This window comes from Mustela nivalis (genome assembly GCF_964662115.1).
Source record: "Mustela nivalis genome assembly, contig: HAP1_SCAFFOLD_1759, whole genome shotgun sequence".
Lineage (NCBI taxonomy): Eukaryota > Metazoa > Chordata > Mammalia > Carnivora > Mustelidae > Mustela > Mustela nivalis.
The window spans coordinates 1,615-26,374 of record NW_028134905.1 but is presented as its reverse complement, the minus strand read 5'-3'; the positions used below and the strand labels follow the sequence as shown (position 1 = coordinate 26,374).

The 24,760-nt window shown below is 60.6% G+C and overlaps 1 protein-coding gene across 1 annotated transcript in view; it reads right to left on the bottom strand.

The window, feature by feature from the left end:
- LOC309858026 (SH3 and multiple ankyrin repeat domains protein 3) overlaps positions 1 to 23,852 on the bottom strand; it is a 34,305-nt gene extending 10,453 nt beyond the window's left edge. Inside the window, exons 1-11 of the mRNA XM_082750704.1 lie at positions 23,534 to 23,852; positions 22,315 to 22,428; positions 17,150 to 17,225; positions 16,778 to 16,860; positions 16,099 to 16,223; positions 15,867 to 15,999; positions 14,864 to 14,944; positions 10,911 to 10,934; positions 7,055 to 7,185; positions 6,415 to 6,499; positions 429 to 2,682 (exon numbers count right to left, since the gene is read on the bottom strand). Of these exons, the coding sequence (XP_082606830.1) occupies positions 429 to 2,682; positions 6,415 to 6,499; positions 7,055 to 7,185; positions 10,911 to 10,934; positions 14,864 to 14,944; positions 15,867 to 15,999; positions 16,099 to 16,223; positions 16,778 to 16,860; positions 17,150 to 17,225; positions 22,315 to 22,428; positions 23,534 to 23,813 (3,386 nt within the window). The 5' untranslated portion in view covers positions 23,814 to 23,852. The remainder of the gene's footprint in view (positions 1 to 428; positions 2,683 to 6,414; positions 6,500 to 7,054; positions 7,186 to 10,910; positions 10,935 to 14,863; positions 14,945 to 15,866; positions 16,000 to 16,098; positions 16,224 to 16,777; positions 16,861 to 17,149; positions 17,226 to 22,314; positions 22,429 to 23,533) is intronic.
- Positions 23,853 to 24,760: the final 908 nt, after the last annotated feature.

Here is a 24,760-nt window from a genome sequence, read left to right as displayed (position 1 = left end):
ATGTGGCCATGGGGGGCGGGGGGCAACTCCAGAATGGACCAGAGAACAACTCTTGACAGCCGAGGCAGCTTTAGTCAGGAGCAAGAGAGTGACAGCCCACGGGAACCCGCGGCAGGGCGTCTCCAGAAGGGCTGTGGAGGTGTTCACGCCCCACTGGGGCCCCTCCTCGGCGGCCAGCTCCCACTCCCAGCACCACAGGGATGGAGAGAACAGCAGCCCTGACACTTCAGACCCCCGAAAGAGACTTCTGTCTCAGACAGACGGCAAGGGCGAACGGAGGACAGAGTGGACAGGAAGGGACGCCACGGACAGGTAAGGGACAGGATGGACTGTGGAGGGGGAACAGAGGATACCGTGGACGCACGAGAGGAAGACCACAGAGGGGCTGTGGACCCGGGACAGGACCCTCCCCACACCGCCCTGCTCACCGAGCTGCCGCGATGGGCGACTTCTTGGCAGGGTCCAGCAGGCCGCCCAGGCCACCAGCCGGCTCTTCCCCCAGGGAGCGTGTGTCTTTGTTCAGCTGCTGCAGGCGGGAGCTGAGCTCACTGATCACAGCTGGTTTGTCATCTTCGGGCCCAGGGAGCCCCCGGCTCTCCACGGGGTCCCCCCACAGCTTGGACCTTCTCTGGAAGAGGTAGCGAGGGCGAGCAGGCCCGGCAGCGGAGGCCAGCCCAGCGGAGGCGGCATGGTGCTGCTGGGCCATGAGCTCGCTGTCCGAGGACTGCTTCAGCAGCGGGTCCCTGAAGGTCACCGGCCCCTTCCCCAGCGGGGACTTGAGCTTGGGCTTGGGAGGCACTGGTGGCTTCTCGAGTAGAAAAGTGTGTCCGTCGGCGAAGGAGGTGTGGGTGTCGGTGAGCTCCCCGCTCTCCGAGCTCAGAGTGGACATGCTGGACACCGTTGAGATAGTGCTCGTGGTCTCCAGGTGGGGGTCGCTGGAGCTGCGCGTGTCGGCCTCCTCCACCCCTGAGTCAGCCGCAGACTCGGGGGCGGGGGGTGGCTCGCTGCTCGGCTTCCCTGAGGCCGGGCCTGGCACCGTGGTGGGCGAGGGACCTGGGCCAGGAAGTGGGGTGGCCAGCAGGACCCCGTTGGCAAACTCTTCCGGAGGCGGCACCAGCCCAATGCGGGCCAGCTCCTCTCTGGTCTCCTCGTCACTGGAGGACAGCTGGGCAGGCGGCAGGTTCACAGCAAATACCAGCTCCGGCTCCTCCTCGGAGCTGCCCTGGCCTGGCCCGGGTTCGCTGGGCGGGGCGCTGCCAGGGGGCTGAGCCCGGGGACTAGCCAAGGGCTCCGCCACCACTGCTGACTGCGTGGGGGTGGGGGCCAGCTCTGGGGTGCCCGGACGCTCCTCTTCAGCCGCCAGCCCACTGGGCTCCTGCCCATTGCTGGTGGCGTGCACGACGATGAGGCCGGCTGGCCGCTGCAGGGACGTGTCCAGGACACTGAGGATCATGGACTTCTTGTCCTCCGGCGACTTACGCTCCTCCCGGGGTGCTTTCTCTGGCTCCCTGCGAGCAGGCACAGGAACCCAGGCCGGGCTCCTTGGGGAGAAGGCTGGGGAGGCCAGGGCCCCTCGCTCAGAGTCTCGGGCCTGGACATCCACAAACAGGGGCCCAGGGCGGTCAGCGTCAGGGCTGTGCACCGGCGTGGGAGACCGGGAGGGCGCCTGGGAGGCCAGAGCCCGTTCCCGGGCAGCCAGGGCAAGGGCCAGGGGGGAGCTGGGGTCCAGGGGCTTGCCGGTGAGTGGGTGAATGAAGGTGGAGCCTGAAGGCCCAAGGCTTGGGCCGCTGACCAATGGCTTCAGAGCAGAGACAGGGGAGGGCAGGAGCAGGTCACGGCCGGCGGTGGGGCCAGTCCCCAGAAGGCGCTCATCGATGGAGCGGGAGGGCTGCAGGGAGGGCAGGTCTGCGCTGGGCGGGCTGCCCTCGATGGCTCCCACCGACAGGAACACGGTCGAGCGGCGCCGCTCCTCCAGCCGCCGGTCCTTGCCGGGCCCCGGGCCCCCAAAGGCGAGGCCGGGGCTGTCTGCAAGGCCGTAGTCGAGACCACTTGGCCGAGGCCCCCGGTGCGTTGGGGAGGGCTCGCGGGCGAAGCTGCCACCGGTGGGGCCTGGGCTGCCCACGGCCAGGGCCGCTCGCTCCTGGGCGTCTTCTACCTGGAGCTGCTTCACCAATGGGCTCTTGCGGCGCTGAGGCTTGGAGGGCGCGAAGATGCTGGCGCTAAAGGCGCCCAGGTTGGCGTAGGGGCTGTCGGGCCCTGGCGGCCGCGGCCGACGCTTGGGACGCTCTGGCGGGGTGGCCGCAGGTGGCGGCCGGGGCACGTCACCCATCTCCGGCGCGGAATCCTGCAGGATGATCATGGAACGCGCGCGCTTCTGCCGCTCGGGGTAGGGCAGTGGCCCCAGCGGCGCGCCAGGATCGTACAGGCCTGCGGCCCCAGCGCCCAGGCGCGCTTCCAAGCCGGGCTTGAAGCTGGAGCGCACTGTGTCGTAGGCGCGGCCCGGAGGGGGCGGCGGCGAGAAGGCAGGGGGCGGCCCGGAGTCGAAGTAGTAGGGAGCTGGTGGGGGTGGCGGCGCGGTCTGCGGCGGGGGCGGGATGCCGCGGCCCTCCCGCACAGGGTCTTGCATCGAAGTGCTCCTCGGGAAGCGTCCCTCCAGCAGGGACGCCAGCTTCTCGTCCTCCCCTGCGGACAGAGTAGGTCCAGTGAGACGAGGCCCTCACGGACTCCAGCGCCCACCCTCTGCAGAGGGCAGCCGTGGTCCCAGACACAAAGGTTGCAAAGACACCCCCTTAGAAATTGGCGGGAAGCGCTAACTGGACTGGAAGGACGGAGTCAGGGAGGGCTTGGAGGCTGGGGTTGGAGACCAAAGGGGAGGCAGAGAGCCCAGAGCATGGAATCCGAGGAAGGCCCCCAGTCTGGGCTCCTCTCCCAACACCCAGGCTCTGCACCCCAAGCCCCCGGCTGGGTTGGGAGGCTCTGGGGAAGACTTGGGGAAGGTATTCGTTCTGACACAAGGCCGAGGAGGCCTCCACCGATGGACTGAGAAAGGACTCAGGTATACGGGGTTGGGGCCAAGACCCGCCCAAGCCCCACCACACTGAGAGGGCCCGAACAGCATCCCCAGTCGTGAAGACAGAGCTGCAGAGAAGAGGCAGGCGGCTGGCTTCCTCCCCAGACTGAGCAAGGCCACACCACAACAGTGGAACAAGCAGGGGTTGCTGGGAGTTCCCTGGTGGCGACCAGAGACGGGAGGAAGGGAGAAGGTCAGAAGTTAGGGGACGCGCTCCCAGAGTAGGAGCGGTGCGACTGTGGTCACAGGGAAGCCGACTGTGGCCACCTGTGCCATGCATCTGGCAGAAAGACAGCTGGTGCCCAGGTGAGAAGGTGCTCTGGGAAGAGATAAGCCCGGAGACCCTCCATCCCAGAGACCCAGATGGACTGACTGAGAGACACTGCCCGGTCACTGTGGTAACCTTAGTGGTTAAATCTCAGTAACACTGAGTGAAAAGGAAGGAGGAAGAATTAAAATGGCATTTTAGACTACGCACCTGATACACGTTTGAGTTTTACTCCCTACTGCCTGTGTGACCCCAGGCCAGGCCCTGAGCCTCTCTGAAACTTAATTTTATCTCATGAGCAACAGAGTCTTAAAATGACACCCACTCTGTCTGCCTCGATGTGCACGAGTAAGGCTCTGCGCGAGACTTGAGCTGGAATGCTCAGAGCCCTCACTGGCCTCTGCCGGGCCAGAACCTGGCAAGACCTCCCAGGTGTACTAATGGACACGGTGTGGACCCCTGTGCTACAGGCATGTTCCGTTAGGCTGCAAGTGCTCTGAGGAGAATGGATGAATGGCCCGTCCGTGCGGACACACACAGTGTCTGGCAGAGTGCCTTGGGGATCTACACCCGGCTTCACTCCGTGCTTGGTCACGTTTTTATGAACTCGCTACCATTCAGCTTGCCTGTTCCCAGCCACCCCCTCCCTTAGCCACTGGTTTGGTTGGCTCAGGCCTCCAACACCAAGCTACTGCCATCTTGTCCTGTACTACAGCTCTTGGACCCTGGGCACAGCAGAGATGGGCCTTCCTGGAAAGACTGAGGCTTGAATTCCAGCATTAGGGTTACTGGCTGGTGTTCCTTAACCTCCTCACATGCCAGTTCCCTAACCTCGGGAGGAGTGCTGGCCCCTGTGCTGGGGTGCCAGTGCGGGGGGCATTTAAAGCATGCAGCACAGGACTGAGCACCTAGAAGTGTCCGGTGAGGAGCCTGAGTTCCCCATTCATTGTTACCACTTTTAATCTGCCGCCCCCTCCACTGGACACAGACGTTGGGGCCGGGTTCGCTGCAGGTCCCCTCCCCACTGCACTTACTGCACAGCACGTCAGCCCCCGCTGAGCTCCCCTAAGCAGATTTGCCATGCCGAATTCTAACTTAGGGTGCAGACAAGTCACTTGGCTGGGATGAAACGGGAAATCGGTTCTGTCACCAGCCCAGGTAATCTGGTAACACCTGCCCAACAAACACAGCAAGCATTTCTCCAACATTTACTGTGTGCCAGCTTCAGGGTGCAGAGCCTGTGTCTACCAATTCCAGCAGCTGTTGCCTGTCCTGTGCCCGTAGGACAGCCCACTGGGTCAGCCTCGGAGCAGCCTTGAAGGCAGGCACAAGACAGTCCTCAAGTTACTGATCAGGGCCCTGAAGTTTCAAGGACCAAATCATGTGCCCATGGCCACAAGGGGGGAAAACCTTGGGAATCTGACACCTCGGCCAACATGTTGGTGACAAGCAGCAGGCCAGGGCCAGGAGACTGAAGATGAACCCCTCTCAGTCACTCATGGAGTCTGCACAGGAGGGTCCAGGAGAAAACCCACCAAGAGGCTCACATCCTACAGGGCAGACACTGAGATCTGCACCCGTGGCGGTCAGTTCCAGCATTGGGCTAGGCTGAGGGACAGGCCATCTGGGCAGAGTGAGGGCAGGTGCAAAACAGCAAATTCTGGTACACCTGGTAAGAGGGAAATGGAGACAGATGCCTCCCAGATGAAGCAGGAGAGACCTGGGGCCGGTCCACAGGGTCCCAAGGCAATGAAGAGCCCTGTGGGTCAACCAGAGGGACGGAGGGTGATGTCTACTCTGCAGAAAGCCCCCATTGGCCAGGCCTGAGCAGTGGGCTGGCCTGATATCTTACCAGAAGACGGGTAAGGCAGCTGTGTGACCTTGGGCAAGTCATTTTACCTCTTTACCTGTTTCCTCATCTGTAATACAGAGGTATTAATAATATTACCTCAACAGGGTTACTGAAGTCTTAAATGAGCCAGTGTGCAGGAAACAGTGGTGTAGTAAGTGCTAAGTAAGCATTACTTGGGCGGTGAACAGATCATGGGTGTGGTGGGGCACACATAGGCAGATGGACGGACAAGTGGACGGGTCTGTAGGTGAACGGATGCACAGGTGGGCAGGGGAGGGTGCCTAGATGCGATGAGCTGTGGGTGAGGCTTGAGATGACCCGGTCTAGAGAGACGGCTAAGTGGGGATGTGAGAGCAGCGCGGGGCATGATGAGGTCCCAAGGAGACAGGTGCAGAAGGCAAAGAAACTAAGGACACAGCTCTTCGAAGGACCCATGCTTAGTGGGGTGTGTTTTGGGGCAGGGGGGCATGAAAGACTGAACAGCCTGAAAACGGAGGGAAGAACCGAGAAACGTCCTAAAGCCCTGGGAAGGTGAGTGTCATGGAGGGAACAGAAAGACCAAATGCCGCTGAGGTTGGAGGGACTGGCCATGTGTTCACTGGAAGAATACCCTGGAAACCACTGGTGCCCGCTAGTGGGAGCGATTTCAATTTTAGGTAGGGACAGAGCTAATATGCCCCAGGCTGAGAAGCAGGTTGGGGACAGGGGACAGCACGCATAGGTGGCTTCTGGAGAAAACTGGCTGTGAAGGAGAAAAGAGATACAAGGCAATACCTAGGGCGAGGGGCAGGCAGGTTCAAAGGCAAGTCTAGGGTTAGAAACCTGACATATGTTCACGCTACAGAGGAAGCAACCAGGGTAGAAGACCCAGGGACAGGGATGCTGCTGTCAACGGAAGGCACAGGAAGGTGCCGCCACAGGACAAGAGGAGCAGAAGGGGTGTGCACACAGGACGGGGACGGCGGGTGGGGGCACACGGCGTGGGGAGAGGTGGATGGAGTAAGGAAGCCTCAAGGGTCTCTTTTGGCACAGTTCATCTGAACACACCCCACGTGTGCCCACAAACAAGGAGATTCCTAGGCTGTGACTTGGGAGAGGCAGTTCTCAGAGGGAAACTGGAAACCCCAGTAGAAGGATTAGGGGAGACAGTGTCCTCCAGCCCCACATCCACCCCAGCCCCAGCCCCTTCCTTCCAGCCCCGTGCAGCCCCCAGCCCAGCCGTACCTACAGACTTGGTCCGTGGAATCCCCTTCCGCAGGGAGCCGGGCAGCTTTTCTGGGCCTGGGAGGCCCTGGCGCTCAAACAAAGACTGTGGGAGTTGGGGGGTTACACGGAGGCACGGGGGCTCCCAGTTATCCAGCCCCAGCCATCCTCCTCAGCCTGAGGTCAAACATCCCATGCACTAATTCCAGTGGGGCCAGCGCGGACGGGGCTTGACCTAAGACTCGGACCCAGGTCCTAAGGTCTCCAGGGAGCAGGGCACAGCCAGTGGGGCCCTGGGCATAGAGTATGGATAAGGCTGACGTGGATGAGGCTGGAGGAGTCACCCAGAAGATGCCAAGTGAGAGCAGTGGCGGGGGGCACACTGCGTCGTACCCTCCACAAGGCCGGGGTGCTCTAGGTGGTCCTGGGTGTGACTATGCAGGAGATGCTGACCCACAGCCAGGGCAGTGAGCACCCAGCCTTGTGTTAACCTGTGGCCGTTCTAGGGGCTCAGGTTTCCCCACGTGTGGGCAGAGAACCCTTCACCCCCACCCCGGAGAGGAGGGTTCAAATGACGGGCTTCCACCCCAGAAGCACACACGCACCAGCGGGGGACAGGGAGCTCTGACCCCCATGCCCCCCAGCTGCTGGGGTGACTTACACTGATCTCGGCGGGGGTGATCCTCCGACTTGTGGGCCGCTGTTTGACGGTGGCGGCTCTGGAGTCGGCATCTGCGATGTCTGGCCTCAGCGCAGGCTCCGCGGCGGCTGCCAGGATCTCATCCAGTTTCTCTGCACAGCCAAGGGAGGCACTGTCTCAGCAACCCGGACCCTAACTGGCTCCTTCCCTGCGCAGCCCCACTGCTGAGTCCTCCCCAAAAGACTGGTCCACGCGGGGCCACTCAGGGAGCCCCTGGACCCCGCCCACCCCATGTCCCTTCCTCTAGACCTGAGCCAAGCAACATGCATCCCATCTGAGTCCCGTGACGGCTCTGTCCTGAGCAGCTGGGCTGGGTCACCCCGCCAGTCCCCCTCCAGGAGAAGCCTGACTGACTACTGGGGAGAGGACCCGGGGAGGGACCGCACTCTTCAGAGCCTGGGGGTGTCCTGAATTCGTTTCTCTTCGCCCTCTCCCTTTTCTCCTCAGCACCTGGCGGTCCTCGTCTGTCGGGGCCACTGCACCAAGAAACAAGCTGTTCATGGGCTGCAGACCCAGGACAAACCCTGGTCTACACCCGGCACCCACAGAAGATACAAGTAAGTCAAGAACAACTGAACAGGGGAGCCTTCTGAAAACAGAGCTGTCGGTCCCAGACTAGGGACCTAAAATAAAATGCCCCTAATGCAGATGAGGGGACCGGAGACCCTTGCCCCCCACCGCCCCGTCTCCCCCCAAGAGCAGCCCCGCCCTGGGGGAGAGACAGGAGGAAGGCGCTGGGAGGGACAGTGCTGAAGGGGCTCCCAGCAGCCGCGGAGGAAGATGAGGAGGCTGACCGAGAACAAGGCCCAGGAAGAGAGAGAGGCACCAGGAGGCCTCAGGCCGTGTTCAAACCCATCCCAAAGAAAGGCTGTGTTTGCTTATTTTTATTAAAGCTATTTCATGTTTTTACAAATGGTGTTTTTCCTTATCACCATGACTTGGAAACTGTGTTAGATACGTGTGTCTGAGAACGAGCAACCTGGATGCCTGGGGCGGGCACTCAGGCCAGCATGTGGGGTGCAGGAGGGGTAGGGGCCGGCTCCTGCCCACAGCAGCCCCACCACACCCCCATCATCACTCAAGCTCTGAATCCCCAAGGCCTTAGAGGTTCTGGCATGGCTAGAGGACTGCGCGTCTGGTCACACTCAGCCTCGCACAGAATGCCCCCATCAGAGGACACAGTCAGCCCCAACACCTCCTACTCAGCAGTCACCATGGGGAAAGAAGTCAGCTCCTCCCAGCTGGCTGGCCCCCAACCCAGACCAGACCCACACAGCGTACCCACTCTGTCCTGACTTAACCTCTCTGTGCCTCAGTTTCCTTATCTGATAAAGCAAGCGTGAAAATGGCCACTGCTTCAGTGTCTGCTCTAAGAACTGGCATGGACGTGAGAAGTGTTACACCTCCACCTGGCTCGGGGTGAGCCCTGAAGACATGCTGCCCGCATCTCCCCAGAGAGCCTGTGGGCTCCCAGAATGTGCTGCGTGTCCAGCCTGGGTCCTGAGTAAATACAGGAGCTCAACAAAGGGGACAGCTCACCAGCAGAACCCTAACCCACCTACAGATCTAGCTCACAGGTCCTGTGCATGCCTCCCATCACCACCGAGAGGGCTCGAAAGAGGTCATCTTCTTTGTTTTCATAAGGAAGCAAGGAATTTCCCTTTGGAAGCTGAACCCACCATCACCACCCTTGGTTCAGTCCTTGGTGACGTCCGGTTAGGGGAGCTTCCCATGCCCCTTCTCTCATTCCTCCAAAACATACAGAGAAGATGCTGGTGCAGTCCTCATTCTACCCAAGAAGAAACGGAAGCTCTGAGAGAGAACGCGCTCCAGGTCACAGATCAAGTGAGAGATCAGACTTCACCGTGGTATCCAGAAACCGCAGACATAAAGACACGAACGGAGAAGAAACATTTCCACAGGGCATGAGTTCACCTGAGCTGTGCTTTCTAGAGGCTGCATCTCTAGGTCAGGAAGGACGCAATCCCAGAAACCAAAGCAATGCGTACATGACGTTGGCAAAGCAAATGTTGTTGGAAAAGGTCGGGGGGCGGGGCGAGCGGGTGCTGAGGCCAGTCAAGAATTATTTCCAAAAGAGAAAAGAAGCAAGAATTCTGCAAACTACAAACTGGTGAGGTTGACAACAACATCCACCATTATTAGAAAATACAGTTTTCAATAAAGTATTTTAGATACTTAAAATGAAGGGGCGCTGGGGTGGCTCAATGGTTAATCGTCTGCCTTCAGCTCAGGTCATGATCCCAGGATTCTGGGATCGAGCCCCACAACAGGTTCCCTGCTCAGAGGGAAGCCTGCTTCTCCCTCTCCTGCTCCCCTAGCTTGCATTCCCTCTCTCGCTGTGTGTGTGTCTCTCTCTGTCAAATAAATAAATAAAATTTAAAAATCTTAAAAAAAAAAAAAAAGAAAGAAAGAAAGAAAATGAAGCCCATGAAGAACCAGGTCTGGGGCCTTGGGAAATGCACCCTCCCCTTGGCCGCACATACACTGGCTCTCAAGATTCCATCCGCAGTGGGGACACAGCTCAGAACCCAAGCAGGAAGGAGGGCCCCAGGGGCGATGACCTGCCCGTCACTTCCCCTCCAACTGGAAGAAGTATGCAGCCCACAGCCCAGCACCCTGAGAGCCCTGCTATTGAGCTAAGGGACAGAGCCAAAATATTCCAGAAATAGCTTGTATGTCTGCCTCATAGGGTGAAAAAAAGCGTTCCTCAAGGATACGTAGATTCAACACCTGGAAAGACACTGGGGAAAGCACCCAACCTGGGACTGGGGCAAGGAGCAATGGGAGAGCCCCAAGGGCAAGACTGTAGGCCATGGTGGAGAGTCGGGGCCCAGACAGACGGGGCCAGCATGGCCCCGGCACAGGGAAGGCCCTGTGGATCCCAGAGTGAGGGGAGGGTGAGCCCCAGGCACACAGACCAAAGTGTGGGTACACCTGCCTGGGGCCACAAAGCCACCACAGGCGTCCATCTGGCGCTGACTCCTGTTTAGCCAAAAATGAGTCCCCTGTCCACTTAAGAGACTGAGGAGGCTTGCAGAGGCCAGGCCCTGAGATCTCGCCAGAGGCTGGACCTCAGGCTCTGACCGCACAGGGAGGCTGCATTCCTCACAGCAAGGCTGGACACACAGAACATACCGGAAGGAGCCTCAAAGGGTACAGGTGAGGCCTGAAGGGAGCAGCAGGGGGACATAGGGGTCAGAGGAGCTCCGATCTCTCTCCCCAGTGCTGCTCCGAAGGGCGATCATCAGCACTGGGCTTGACCCCACAACAGTTCAGCACAGAAAAGGGAACCACACACCAGGCGCAAGGAGCCCCCAGAAAACGGGCAGAAAGGAGCACCGTGGGCCAGAGCTGAGCACCTAGTCAGTGCTGCTGACCCCACTGGCCCACTCCTCACGCTCCCTAGGGAGACCCACAGCTGAGCACTCAGAACCCTTCTCCCAGCTAGCTCCGGGACACCACACTATGGCCTCCCCTGGGAGGCCCTCCCAGCTCTGCCTCACCAGGCTGCCTCAGTGGCCTTCACACCCCACCCTGCCCCAACTCACCTGAGACCCCAAAGCCCATGGCTCTGCCTGCCAGGACAGCCCCACACAGCCACACCCCTGGGAACTCCCCATCCATCCTTCCCCAGCTCCCTCTTCCAGGGAGAAGGCTCCAGGAAGAAGGCCAACAGGAAGGTACAGCCCAGGTTTCTAGACCACACTGACTTGAAATGGAACCTCCTCACACATCAGCACCTCCCTAGACAGGGATCAGGTAAAGCTGGGGCCTGGGGACCGAGCAGAAGACTCACCCCCTTTCCTTCTCCGAATGGAGGCTTGCAATCAGAAACAGAGCAAAGGGGGTAAGAGGCAGGCTTCATCCCTCAGCATCCGGGCCCCCTTCCCACTCCCATGTCCCCGTCTTCCCCACTTCCCACCCCCCCCCAACAACCAGGACCCCCCAGACCTTCTACAACCCCTGGCCTACACCTCCCTATCAGCCCCAGAGTGGCGGATGTGCCCAAATGCCAAGGCGGTACATGGCCTGAAACTCACGGTGGAAACCACCCAAGCTGGCATGTGTACTTACGTGCATGCGAACCCAGGCACATGCACACACACACACAACACACACACACACACACACACATACATGCATAAAGGTGCTCATGCACACATAAACATGCTCACGGATCTGGACATGTCCACACAATCAACTGTTTGTTCAGAAAAAAGACACAACCGCCCCCCACCACCAAAAACAAGCTCAGAGGCTGCTAAGAGCTGCAGTGCTCAGTCTTGAGTGCCCCATGCATGGTGTTTCCACCAGACCATGGCCCATCAGGGCCACACACGGGCATGTCACCTGCCCTGACGTTCTCATCACAAAAGAAAAAGGGACCCAAAAGTTCCAGACTTCTCATGAGAAAGCGGATCAACGGGAGGGACTCAGACCCTCCCAGGCCCTCCCCAGCCTGCGTCTCCACTGATCTCTGCAGCCCCAGCACATTTCTGGCTCAAGCAGACGAACACGTGGTCGCAAGGAACCCCCATGCTGGAGGGCACTGGGTGTGTCCCACGCTTCCCCCTCTTCCCACCACCTGCCTCAGGAGGAGGGCTCCTCTCCCAACCTATTCCTCTCAGCCCTTCCGCCAGCCACCTCAGGGCCTCATCACCTCTGCTCACAGGATCCCCCACCAGGGCGCTCCTCACTGCCTCTCCCTCCTGCAGGACCTGGCTTCTCCCCAACACCCACGAGCAGCGAGCAACTGTCTGGGCGTGAGTCCCCACCCGTGCCACCTGCCTTTTCTGCGGCCTCACACTTGCCTTTCTTCCCACGTGTTCAGGTCATCTTCTCAAGAGACCACAGCACCCTAACGGGCTCTACCACTTCTCAGCACCACGGCCAAGATCCAGCGCATTCATGCTGTCGATAAACCCACAGGTCCAGTTTCTATCTGAGGAAAGTGCAACACCAGACCTGGGACGACCCTCAGATACCTGGGGAAACCCTGATGCCGGCCTGGCCCCCTCAACCCTAGAGAAGGTCAGCCGCAGTCTGAATTCCCGGGACAGCTCCTCTGGAGGCAGCAGGGCTTCTCCTTCTCCGAATGGAGCTACACGGAGAGTCTGGGTCCAGCTTCAACAAGAGCAATAACCCCTCCTCACCCAGCGGTGTGGATGGAGCCTCTGTGCGAAGCTGTCCCTTTGTCCTCCCCCACACTCCGCCGTTCAGGTACGAACTGCTGGAAACCACGCTGCACTGAGGCAGCAGCAGTGAGCCCCTCGAGAAGATGAGAGTGTACAGCACAGCCCTGCCGCCCAGCAGCAGGAGAAGGCAGACCAGTGCACAGAGACCAGAGGCTCTCCTGCCACTGCTTTCTTCAGACAGAAGCATCCCAGGAAGCAGAAGGCAATTTGCTTCCACAGGGCTCAGTCCCCTGGCCCCTGGATGCCCACACCCCTCTTCATGCAGAACTAAGAGGATCCCTTCTGAACGTGTAGCTGAACATGGCTATGTGCCAGCCTCTGGAAGAAATGCCTGCCTGGGACCCACCCACCAGAGCCTTGGTCTGGTGTCTAGCCAGACCCAGCTGCCTACTGGTACTGGTTTATCCATCAGTCTGGGCCCTCAACCAGTGAGACTGGTCAGCTCCCCGTGATAAGTTTTGGACACTTGTGACCCTGGGGCCAGAAGTCTCCTGGTTTCTCTGCCTCAGTCTTCAATAAGCAGGTTTAGCTGAGTACAGAATTCTAGGGGAAAAAGCATTTTGGTTCAAGACTTTTAAGTTATTTTTCCATTGTCTTCTGGCATCTACTGCTGCTGCTGACGACAACTCTGGTGTTGTTCCTTTCTAAGTCATCCGGCTGCTTTGGTAGTTAAGATCTGTCTTTGTCTATGATGTCGTGGAGCTTTAGTGTGACAGGTCTAGACGCGGACTCGTCTTTATTTCCTCGTTTGGAACTTGCACTTCTTCAAAATGGAATTGCATGTCCTTGTTCCATTTCAGAAAATTCTTAGCCATTTACTCTTCAAATATTGCCTCTTTCCAATCAGTTCGTTCTTTTCCTCTGGAACCCTCATCATACCAGATTTTCTCACTTGTCCTCCATCATCTCTCATATTCTCTTTGATAGTTCACCTCTCCCTGTCTTTCTGTGTGCATTTTGGGTAATTTCCTCAGAATTATCTTCTAATTCGCTGTTTCTCTCTTCAGCTAAATCTAGTGTACTGCTTATCCCACTCATGGATTTTTTTAATCTCAGTGACTATACATTTTCTTTCAGTAACAGCTCTTTAGGGATCCTTTTAAAACCTGCTTATTCCTTTTTTTTTTTTTTTTTTTTTTTTGGAGGAGTAGGGAATACGGTCCTTTATGGGCTGTCACAAAGAGCTACCCTTTATGAATTCTGTTACTTCTTTAAACTTCATATTTAAACACTTCATTTTGTGTCTTACTTATTATTCTTCTGTAATATCCAGTTCTTTTGATGCTAATGCCAGCCCCTGGACTTGGTTCTAATTTTCCCACTTCTCATGGGTCCACAGCCCCATCTCTCAGCTTTGTGGAAGCACAAGAGCCCCAAGCTCTGCCCTCGGGGTCTACATACTGTCCCCAGCCCTCTTGGACTATGGAAGCATGAGCGGCTTCCTCTCACTTTCTTCACGGATTCCTCTATTTCTTGAGACCCGGGAAATTCCTCCTCCTTTGAGTTGGCTATCTATTTTTGACTTTTACTTTATTCAAAGTATTTATGGGAAAGCAAAGTATGACCACATCAGCCTGGTCTATCTTGGTGACTGTCCTCCTCCTACAATGCAGACAAGAGTACCTGCGTGGAAGGAGGGTGGCTCAACGTGTGGCCAGGACGAGGTCAAGGATCACTCTATTAGTAAGGTCAGCAATAATGTGGGGGGACAGGTAAGTGTTCTTTCTATGGCTGGGGAAGAACAAAGCCTGACGCTAGGGTTGAGAGTCAGTCTAGAACCAGGACCAGGGCCTTTCCTGCGGCCAGGATGAGGTCAGAAGCCAGCCTAGGACCAGAGTCAGCATTCTTTCCACAGCTAGAGTCCTAGTCAAGTCTGGGACTAGAACTGGGTTCAAATTACAGGAAGACAGAGCAATCCTGCATATCAGGACATGCCTACGATGGGGCTATTAAGGGTCACATGGAATGAGACAGGCCCACAATGAGGCTATTGGGGGTCATTCTGGGATCATGCTCGATCAAAGCCCTGACACACTCTTCTTCGCCTCCTGTAGCTCACGAGGGCCTACCCCACCCTCACACTGGTGATGTTCGCATGGCCCTGTCAGGTCAGCGGTTCACTGTAACCCCTGCTTAACTCACAAGTGAACAGGGACTAAGCGGGCAGCAAGAAGCAAAAGGCCACACAGCCGGTGCCAGCAGAGCCCAGAGGGAGCCCAGGTCCCCTGATTCCTGCTCTTCCCACCCCTAGAGGAAGTGAAGCGGTCGAGCCCGGCCGGAGGCAGCAGGGGTACATGCACACAGACCCACTGGAAGGCCAGGCCCTGCTCCCTGACCATCTGTCCCAGTCAGCTCCCCGTCAGCCTCCAGCCCTCGTGCCAGCCACGTGGCATCCCCCTGCCCAGCGCTTCAGCACCCACCCCCTTCCCTCTGACCGTCCCAAGTGTGTCGGTCTGTCCTTCCTCCCCTCTGTCCCTGCCCAGCTCTGGCCCCAGCTCACACTGCCTGGCTTCCCGCTGGGGCTGTCTGCCCGCTGTCCTCCCCCGCTGCTCACCCAGTTCCTCGAGCTCGGCCGTCATGGACTTGGAGCGCAGGGTCAGCGTGGTGCTGGGGGCCCTCTTGGGGGGCGGTGGGGCTGCAAAGAAGAGGGAGGCCTTGGCCCTCCTGTCCAGCGGCAGGCAGCGCGGGGTGGCCAGGTGCAGGTGCCACTTGCGCTCCACCGCCTGGATCTCCTCGTACTCCCGGGACGATGAGTCGCACTGTGCCAGGATCTTGTTCAGGCTGCGGCTGGATGCAAACTTCTTCATGGCGCTGGGAGCTTAGGGGGTGCTGAGGGCCCGGCGGGGGCCAGGGGAGCTGGGGCCTCAGGAGCCAGGTGGTCAAGCGCCCCAGCAGGGGTCACGGTGCCGGCCAGCTCCTGCCTGGATGCCCACCCTGGAGGCTCCGAGGGCCAAGCCAGGGGGCATGGGAGCCATGAGGTGGGGGCTGGGAGGGGTCTCCCGGCAGGCTGGGCTCCTGCAGCTCCAGGGCTCCCCCCAGGCCCTGGAGGCCACTGCCCCTCGGGGGACCAGGCTGTGGTCAGCCGAACCGGGACCTGGGCTGGGCTGGCCCAAGCTGGCAAAGCCTCCTGGGCCCAGGCTGTGCCGCGACGTCGCGGGGAGAAGACGCTTTTCCTCTTCCCGCAGGTGCCGCCTCCCCCTTCCCTCCGACAATAAGCGGCAGCAGCGTCAACCTCACAGTTGCTATGGCAACCCCGGCCTCCAGGCAGCTGCTGGCAGAGTCAGGAAGGAGGGTTCTTCCACGCCAGGGGCTGGGGGGACGCCGGGAAGGAGGGGGTGGGGATCTGGGGGGGGGGGGTGACCTGGGGTCAGGGGTCAGAGGCTGGGGGGCCAGGGTTGGCAGTCTGACATCGGGGGCTGGGAAGGCACCCCGGGCCCTGAACGTTGGACACTTCACCTACGTTTAGGCATCTGACGTCAACAGTCTGGGGTCAGGGGGTGGAGAGAGGAACCGGGGCCTGGGGTCAAAGGTCTCAGGTCTGAAGCCCGGCCCCTCACCTCTGCGCCGAGCCCCGTCTTCTTCCGGCTTCCTCGTCACAGACACAACCTTCATGACGAGGCGGTTCCCGCCCTGGCGGATCAGGGCCACCACCTGCTTGTGCCCGACCTTCACCACGTTCACCCCGTTCACCTGGGACAGACAGGCGGGTGGGGGGGCGTTCCCCGTGGGTCCTCCCAGGGACTCGAGGTCAGCGCCCCGCCTGGCCCCACAGGTAAGGCCCAGCCTCACCTCGATGAGGAAGTCTCCAGTGCGCAGCCCGGCCCTCCAGGCCACACCCTCCACATCCACCGACTCGAGGTACTGGAGCGCAGGGAAGGCCGGCGTGGGCGTGAACTCCTCGATGGGGGTCTCCGCTGCGGGGGGAGGCAGTTAGGAAGGTGCCTCACCGGCGCGGTCCCAGCAGAAGCAGCTGGCACGTGGCAGCCTCCCACAAGGGGTTCAACACGCTGAGCCAAAGACGACTGAGGCAGGGTGCCCAGGGGCTGCCCAGGGTGGAGACCCGCCCTCCGCCCCACCAGAGAGGACTCCCGGTCCAACAGACACGCTCCAGCCGAGATCTCGGAAATCAACAGGGCGAAGAGGAGAGGCTACTGCCTCGGACTGGGACGTTCCAAACCAAGGACAGTCAGAGCAGGGGAGCAAGACAGGGTGGGGCCAGAAGGAGAGAGGGTCAGGGGCAAGACAGGGGCATAGGGGCCAAAGGAGCAGGGAGAGAGAGAGAGGGGGAGGCAGGGGCAAAGGATGGGGCAGGGGTGAGGGAGAGCAGCGAAGCTGTGGGGCAGGGGGGAGGCAGGAAGAGCAGCGAGGAGGAACAGAGATAAGAAACACCTCGAGCAGGGTGCCACCCCTGCCGGCCGGACACCCCGGCCCCACACGCTGGCTCGCAGTGCCGCCTACCCCCCATTACCTTTCGCTCCCCGGAGCACAAAACCAAAGCCCTCGTGGTCCCGTTTCTGAAGGACGGCCACCTTGTCGTCAATGACATAGTCACTGGAGGAGGAAAGGGCGGCGGTGAGGAGAGCCCCGCCGGAGAGCACAGCCAGCGAGCGGACCCCAGATGTGCCCCAGACAGGACCCGACAGGCACAGCCCACCCTGGAAGGTGTCCCCGCACAGACGCATGGAGGCAGAAGGCAGAGGTGGGCTGGGGATCACCTCCCCTCCTCTGCCCTCTTCGCCCCCAGGCCTCCGCGACCAGCTTTCGTCCTCCCTCGGTGTTGGACGTCCTACCCGCATGCAGGCCTGCCCCTGCCCACCCGCCCCGCCCCCTCCGCCTGTACCTGTGTGAAGTGAGACTGTCATAGGAGCCCACTGTGTAGTGACGGAAAAGGCGCTTGGTCCGGTCCTCCCGGGTTTCTGAGGGAAGTGTCAGCAGATGGAGAGCCACGTCCTCCAGCTGACCTGCACTGCCCCTCAGCCGTGCGGGTCACCAGCCTCTGCCCGCACACACACCTCCCCCGTGGAAGTGGGGGGCCCCAGGGCCCTAAGGTGAGAAGGCTGAGGGGACCATGTTGGAAACCCTGGCCTTGGGGGGGTCAGGGTCCATAAAGGGGAGAAGCTTCAGCTCATCTCTCTCCTGAGGGGTTGCACACAGCAAACAGGGCAAGGCCAGGGCCACCTTCAGAAAAAGCTGGCGAGCCCCAAGTCTGAGAGCAAAGAAGGCGTGTCCTTGTGTAGGCATATGTGTGTGACCTGGAGTCACGTATAAGTGCTGTGTTCCCACAGGCGTGTTGCGCTGTAGGCGATCCACACTGGCAGGAGGGGTCACCAGGTCCTCACTGAAAGCCTCACAAGAGCCCCCAGACGCTCAGCTTCCCAGGGTCCCTTCTCCAGAGCCTACCTCTGAGTGGGCAGGAGGTCCCTGGGGGACTGGGGCCCTTTCCTGATGTCACTGCACCCCACAGAGTCTTGTCGCCACCTGTACTGTCGACCCCAAAGTCCATCACAGCTGTCACAGGGCTGGCCAGCTGTCCCCTGCTGCCCCACCATGGCCTTACCGATCTCCTGCATGCCGGCAGGTTCCAGCCCACACCTGCAGCCACTCCGCTGCTCCGGGCTTTCTTGTCCAGCTTCCTGGAAGTAAGACCCTCCTGCACCTCACCCCCACTCCTGCCCCCACAGCTTCCAGCTCTCCAGGACCCCCAAGGACCCCAAGACAGCTCTGCTACGCCTCACATCTCAGCCACAGCTCCTCTGTCACGCCCTATCGTCCAGCATTTCTCGAGATTCATTCATTCATTCAACAAGTATTTAGGGAGCACCTACTGTATACCAAGCACTATTCGTCTTGGACTCTGAGGAAATAGCACAGAGCAGGACAAAGGCCCCACGCCCCGGAGTTTACCATCTACTTGAAGAAAGAGAACAGAAAGGCGGGAAATGGTATGTGTGTGACAGGTCAGATGATGGCCGATGTTAGGAGAGAAGCAAGCAGGACAGGGCACAGAGAAAGTTCGTGGTCCCAGGGTGGTCACGTGAAGGCTCATCAGGAAGGGACAGTTGAGGAGAGGCCCAGAACATCAGGGAGTAGTCTGAGGGCTCTGGGTGAAGGGCTTCCTGGCAACAGGGGCCCACAGGGCAAAGCCCACATGGCAGGACTGGCTTGGGACGCTCAAGGGACAGCAAGCAGCTTGTACAGCTGGGGCAGAGGGAGGAAGGGCGAGGAAATTAGATCAGAGACAGAAGCCACGGCTGACTGGGAGTTCCTCCTGGGTAAGGACCACATCTCGTGCATTTCTACGATCCAGCACCTCGTACAGTGCCTGACACATAACAGACCCTCTAAATGCCGACTGGAAGGATAGACGGGTGGAGGACAGATGGACAGACAGAACAAGATACAGACAGAAAAACAGATCTGATCAAAGGTAAATGGATGTAGACGTGGCCAGAGGGAAAGAGAACAGGCTGGAAGGGCGGGCATGGATCGAAGGGCAGCAGATGGGTAAACGGGGGGGGGGGGGGACAGCCGGACCGGGAGACGGAGGGACACACTGATCAGTAGTCCAGGGATAAATGGGTGGGCAGACGGACACACGGAGAGAAGGGTGGGCTGGCTGGGTCGGCAGGACGGCGGAGGAACAGCAGTGAGTCAAGGGACAGACGGACACAAGAGTGGATGGAGCGGCGGCCGGCCGGAAGAAGAAAAGGACCCCTGTGAGCATCAGAAGACACAGCTGTCGGCAGAAGTGCTGGTCTCACGTTCAGGGTCCTGCCACTAACACGATTCTCGGTAAGTCGACAGACCCCTTCGAGCCTCTCCTTGGCGGAAAATTCTACCTGGAGGGTCCTCTAGGTTCCGATGGCCTTTATCACCCGAACCCTCCCTGCAGCTCCCCTGCTCCCGTCTCTCCTCTTCCCACACAGCGCCTGTCACGCACCTGCACCCACCATCCTGCCGCTCCCAAGGCCAGAGCAGGCCAGGCCTCGTCATCGCTGGGGGGTGGGGGGGGAACACACCCGACCCCTTGTTGCCTCTGTCACGCCCTTCTCCAAACTAACCCCACTTCTAAATGTTCACAGCGCCTGCCTGCAGAAGGACCCCCTCAAACCACAGTTCATTAGCCTCCAGGTTTTAGATTTTGTCAAATTATATTTATTACATAACACAAATTCATTTTCCAGTTTTATTAATCAGACACACAGAAGCCAGCTGAAGTGAAAACACACAGCATGACCCCCCAAGAACAGCAAAGAGAGGGAGCGAGGAAAGGAGGGGAGGAGGGGAGGAGGAAGGGGCGAGGGGAGGGGGGACCTGGCCAGAGCCTTCCGGGTGCCCTACATACCCCTCCGTGCACATAGGACTTCCCTCACTTCTCGGCATTCTGCCTGCAGCTGCTCCTTTCACCCGTCCTGCTCCAGCCAGCGCCCTGGGAGGGGCACTGTCTCGTGACCCTGGGCATCAGCCGGGCCCGTGCATGCTGGCACAGTGTCCCCTTTTTGGCCTCTAAGTCCCTCTCTGTCCCCACTCCAGTCTCAGAGGCAGATCTTTCTCTGGATCTGGGCCTGTTGGAAGAGGGCTCCCATTCCTGGGCTGCCCTCTGGCCTCTGGCAGAACTCAGCCCCTGGGTCCCAGACTAGACACGACACACCCAGAGCGGCTGGTGGCTAGGACTCGGGCTGAGGACAGCGATCACTCCTACCCCTTGCAGCAGGCAGGCCCCTCAGGCCGCCTGCCCTCTCCCCACCCAGGAAAGGGCTCCATGGGCCAGGTACCATCTGACACTCTTTCAGCAGACACACAGCAGAGCCACCCTGGTCTAGCAGCCCTGCCCTCGCCCGGAGGCCTGCAGCTCCCTCTTCAGGTGACCCCTCGCAGTCTCCCATGCCCAGAGCCCCAGCCCCGCCACGCCAGCCTCACTCTGCCTGGCCTGAGCTCTGGGGGGGTGAGGGTGGACAGCCGGACTGGGTCCACCTCCTCACTCTGTCTGGCCTGGGCCTTGGCCCCAAACCTAAATGGCCTGCACCATCAAGACTGCACCCCAGTCTCCTGCAGCCCTGCCATAAACTCTTCCACCTGGGCCCACGGCCCCCTGACCAGCCTCACGCCCCCCACCCCACCCCGCCACTGCTCCATGCACACCCGAGCTCCACCCACCCAGAGCCCCTGTGGCACAGCAGCTCCAGCACAGACCCTACGGGCCCTGCCCACAGCACACACCAGACTCTGCCTTCCTAGAAAGGAACTAGGAACCACACACCTCCCAGACCTGTGCGACAAGTCAGAGAATTCTCTTATGTAAAAGTGCTAAACATACACCGGACATCCTGACACGGCTAGGAGTATGCCAGATCCCAGCTAGATCCCAGCACATGCAGATCTGGAACACCAGGCTGTGCCCCAGCGGACAGGCTCTGCCCCTGGCCCCAGCAGCTGACCACCTAGCGGCCTTCCAGCGGTCCTGCAAGGCTGCTCTCTGATTCCTCCTGGCCAACCCCAGGGGGCTTCTGTGTGCTCCCCCCACCCCGAGGGTACAGGAACACTCCAACATACCAGCTGTCACTGCTGTGCACACCTGCCCCTCTCTAAGCAGACAGCTGGCCTCCGTGACCCCGCTCCTAACACAAGGCCCAGTGTACATCGAACACATTATCGAGATTTGCTGCTCTCAAATCCCAGCTTCAAACTTAGCTTCTGGAGCCACACAGTTCTCACACCAGAGACCTTACTGCCCTCCCACGGGGCAGCACAGGGCCCAGTCCCGATTCAACGAATTCAGAGGCCCCTTCTTCCCCACCTCCATGAAGTTGGTACCAGGACCCAGACCTATTAAATCATTCCGCACCTGGACACACTGCCTACCTACCCTCCAGAGGCAGAAAACAGGGGGTGGGTGTCCCTTCCGTGCTCCCCGCCACCAGGAGAGCCGTCGGGGCAAGACAGAGAAAGGTCAAGTAAGGAGGAGGGGCACCTGCTCGGGAGGTCGGCAGCCGCTACTGCTTCGCCAGGCCATGGCCACATTCCACATAGAGCAGAGGTCCAGGACACACAGGCTCCTCTTGGGAAACCCTCAACCAACAGCCCTGGGCCTAAGCCCTCCATGTGCAGAGGGAGGGATGGGAGCACCCTCGGTCTAGACACGCCACAGCTAACGACCACCGGTCACCACTCAGGCGGGGGCTCCCTGTGTGACACCAGACCTCCAAGGCAGACAGAACACTCATGGGTCTGGGGCCCTCCTAGGAGCCCTGAGTACTCACTGCAGACACACAGCCAGACCTGGCCTGGGAGCTCCGAAAAGGGCAGCCACTACTCACTACTGGCAGGACCATCTCGGATCCCAGCACACAGAAGGCTCCTTTCTGGAGGCCCAGGCAGTCAGCAAGGTCTGACTACAGTTGCTCCCCAGCCTTAGAGCAACTTCGCCCTTACATCCTCCCTCCAGAAGGCTACAGCCGTGCCCCACCTGCTGCCCTCAAACCATCCCGGCCCCAAGGCACCCACAGCAGCCCCTCCGGGCCCCGCTGGCCTCACTTCCTCTTGGTTGGCCCAGGCCTCCCTGCACTGCCCACTTGGACAATCTGTCCACTTTGGAATGATGCCTCTTTTCTCATCCTGACCTCTTTACTCGTCTGCCAGCCACAAAGGCATCTCACACTCCAAACACCCAGGATTTCTGTGAGGACTATGCTGGGGGGAGGGGTGGATTATGGTCACAGGGAGTCACGTGTGGGGTCACAGAGAGAGGCACCTTGATACCGTGTGTCCCGTGAGCGGGTCCCATGTGTCTCTATGGCTGTGAAACACCCACGTGCACCCACAAGTACGCACGCGGTGTGCACGCTGTGTCTGTAGTGTACATGAGTTTGTGTCCACTTTGAACGTGTCTTTGAGTTTACTCTAGGCTTTCCTCTGTGAATATCCATGTATTTAGCTCTGAGCAAGACCAAAGGGGAGCAGAGGGCAGTGCCCCTCGGAGCTGCTCAGGGGCGTGGGGTCACTCACCGTGCCGCGTGTCATACTGTCTCATCTGGACCTCCTCCACGCAGTCGGCCGGGAACCAGCCCGTGCGGCCTTTCACGGTCCCCTCCCAGAAACCGCCCTCCCCAATGCTGAGCACTGGAGGGACAGAAGCCAGACAGCTGTCAGGGCACTGCAGGACACCCAGGGATCACCCCACCCACCACCGCAGGCTCGGGGTCTGCCCACCGCCCCCCTCCCAACTCCTTCTCGTCCCTTCTCTTCCTTCATTCTCCTGGCTTTTCCCTGGGAAGATTCTGGGATCCACACAGCAGACAGAAACGAACAGATGGACACAGCACCGGAGAGGCATGTGGAGGACAGAGACACACACAGACGGACACACTCGAGGGGGACATCAGGCAGGGGCAGGGCCACAAGCTCCTCGCAGTTGGCTCCTCTCTTCCCACCTCTTGAAGCAACCCCATCCTTGCTCTGTCGCCCACCCCAGGGGTCACTGCCAAAAGCTCAGGGTCATTGTGCGGTGGCCAAGAGGTTAGGCCACACGACAGCCCAAAGGAGGGTTGACCTCACAGCTGTCTCCTTCTCAGGATCCCATGGACGTAGGGCGCCCATGAGGATAGGACCCCCCAATGACAGAGGCCCCATCATGAGAGGAGCTTGTCACGGCACAGGAACTGCCCAGAACACAGAAAGCGTCAGTGACAGAAACCTTCATAATACACAGGCACTCACATAATTGTCACAGATATCCCCCACATTGGGACAGGGTCCCCACATATCACAAGGATTTCCAATGAATAAGTCCCAGAAGTGACACGGGAATCCCATAATTGGAGGAAGGTCCCCGATGGGATAGGGTCCTTCAAATCCACAGAACCCCAATGACCCCAACCTCCATCGTGACACAAAAACACCCCCATGACGAGAAGCACCTCTGTGGTGACAACAGGGAACCCACAGTGGCAGAGGACCGGGAGGGACCCACATGACAGGACCCCCGTAAAGAAAGACACCCCTCCCTGACACAGAGCCCTTCACGGTGACACAAGGAATCCCCCAGTGGCAGATGCATCCCATAATGACCACAGCGGCCCAGAGTTCCAGAGATGCCCCCAACGACAGAGACCCCGAAAATGGCATCGGCCCTTCCACGATCGCGGAGGACCCCCATCGTGTTCCCGGGAGGTGTGGCCCCCCCCCGCCGCGCGCCCCGCGACCCCGCCCCCCGCGCCCCCCTCACCCTTCACGGCCTCGCCGCGGTGCAGCGGGATCTCGCCCTCGCCCTGCGGGCTGTGCGCCTTCACGGCGATGAACTTGCGGCCGGGGACGGCGCTGTAAAGTTTCCGCTTCGGGCCCCGGGGCGGCGGCGCGGGGGGCGCGGGGGGCGCCGGGCCGGGGCCGGGCGCGGGGCCGGGGCCGCCGGGGCCACCGGGCCCGCTCGGGCTGTAGACGAACACGTAGGTGACGGACGCGATGCCGGGGGGCAGCGGGCACGCGAAGCCGGCGCCCGGGGCCTCCATGGCGCGCGGCCCGGCCCCGCCGCCGGCCTCACCGCAGCCGCCGCCGCAGCGCCCGCCGCCCGCCGCCCGCCGCCGCCGCCGCCCGCCCGCCCGCCGGGGGCCCGGCCCGGGGCCGCTCCATGGGCCGCGCCGCCGCGCCCGGCCCGCTCCCGCCAGCGCACAAGCCGCGCCCGCTCAGGGCTCCGGGGCCGCGGGGCTGCGCTCCCGGGCGCGCCGGGCTCGCTCCATGCCGCGGCCGCTCCGCGCGCCCCGCCTCCTCGGCGGCCGGGCTCCTCCCTCTGCGGGCGGCGGCGGCGGCCGGCCCCCCTCCCTCTCCGCCAGCGGCCACCTCACCGCGGCCCCACGGCGGGAGAGGCCACGGGCGAGGGGCGCCGCAGCGCACGGAGGGCGGAGGAGAGGTCGGACTGCGGCGCGCGCGGAACGCGGTCGGCAGAGCCCGGCGGCGGCGGCGGCGGCGGCGGGGGAGGGGTGTGGGGGGGCGGCTCCGCGGCCGGGAGGGGCTCCCCCAGCGGTCCGCCCCCACGTCCCCGCTCAGGCCTTGGCCTTCTCGCCACCTGGCCGCTGCCACGGGCTGGGCGCCCAAATCCTCCTCCAGACCTGGGTCTTCTCCTCGACACCTGTCCCTGATGCCCCTGCTGACCACTCCGTGCTGACCACCTTCCCCGGCCGGCTCCCCGGACCTGGGCACCGAGGCTGAGGCGCGAAGTCCTCCACCTTCGCGCTGCTCGGAAGCCTGCACTGGCTCCCCAGTACCTGGGCAGTCCAGGTCCACATCCTCGGGCAACAGCCGGGCTCTCTGGGAGGTGAGAACTAGCTACTCTCCAAGCACAAGGTCGGGCATCTTCCTTCTGCTCCTCCGGGCTATTCGTGACGCCGTCCCGGACACTCCCACTACCCTAACCCTACTCATCCGTCCAGTTCAGTTATTCCTCTAAGCCCCAACCCCA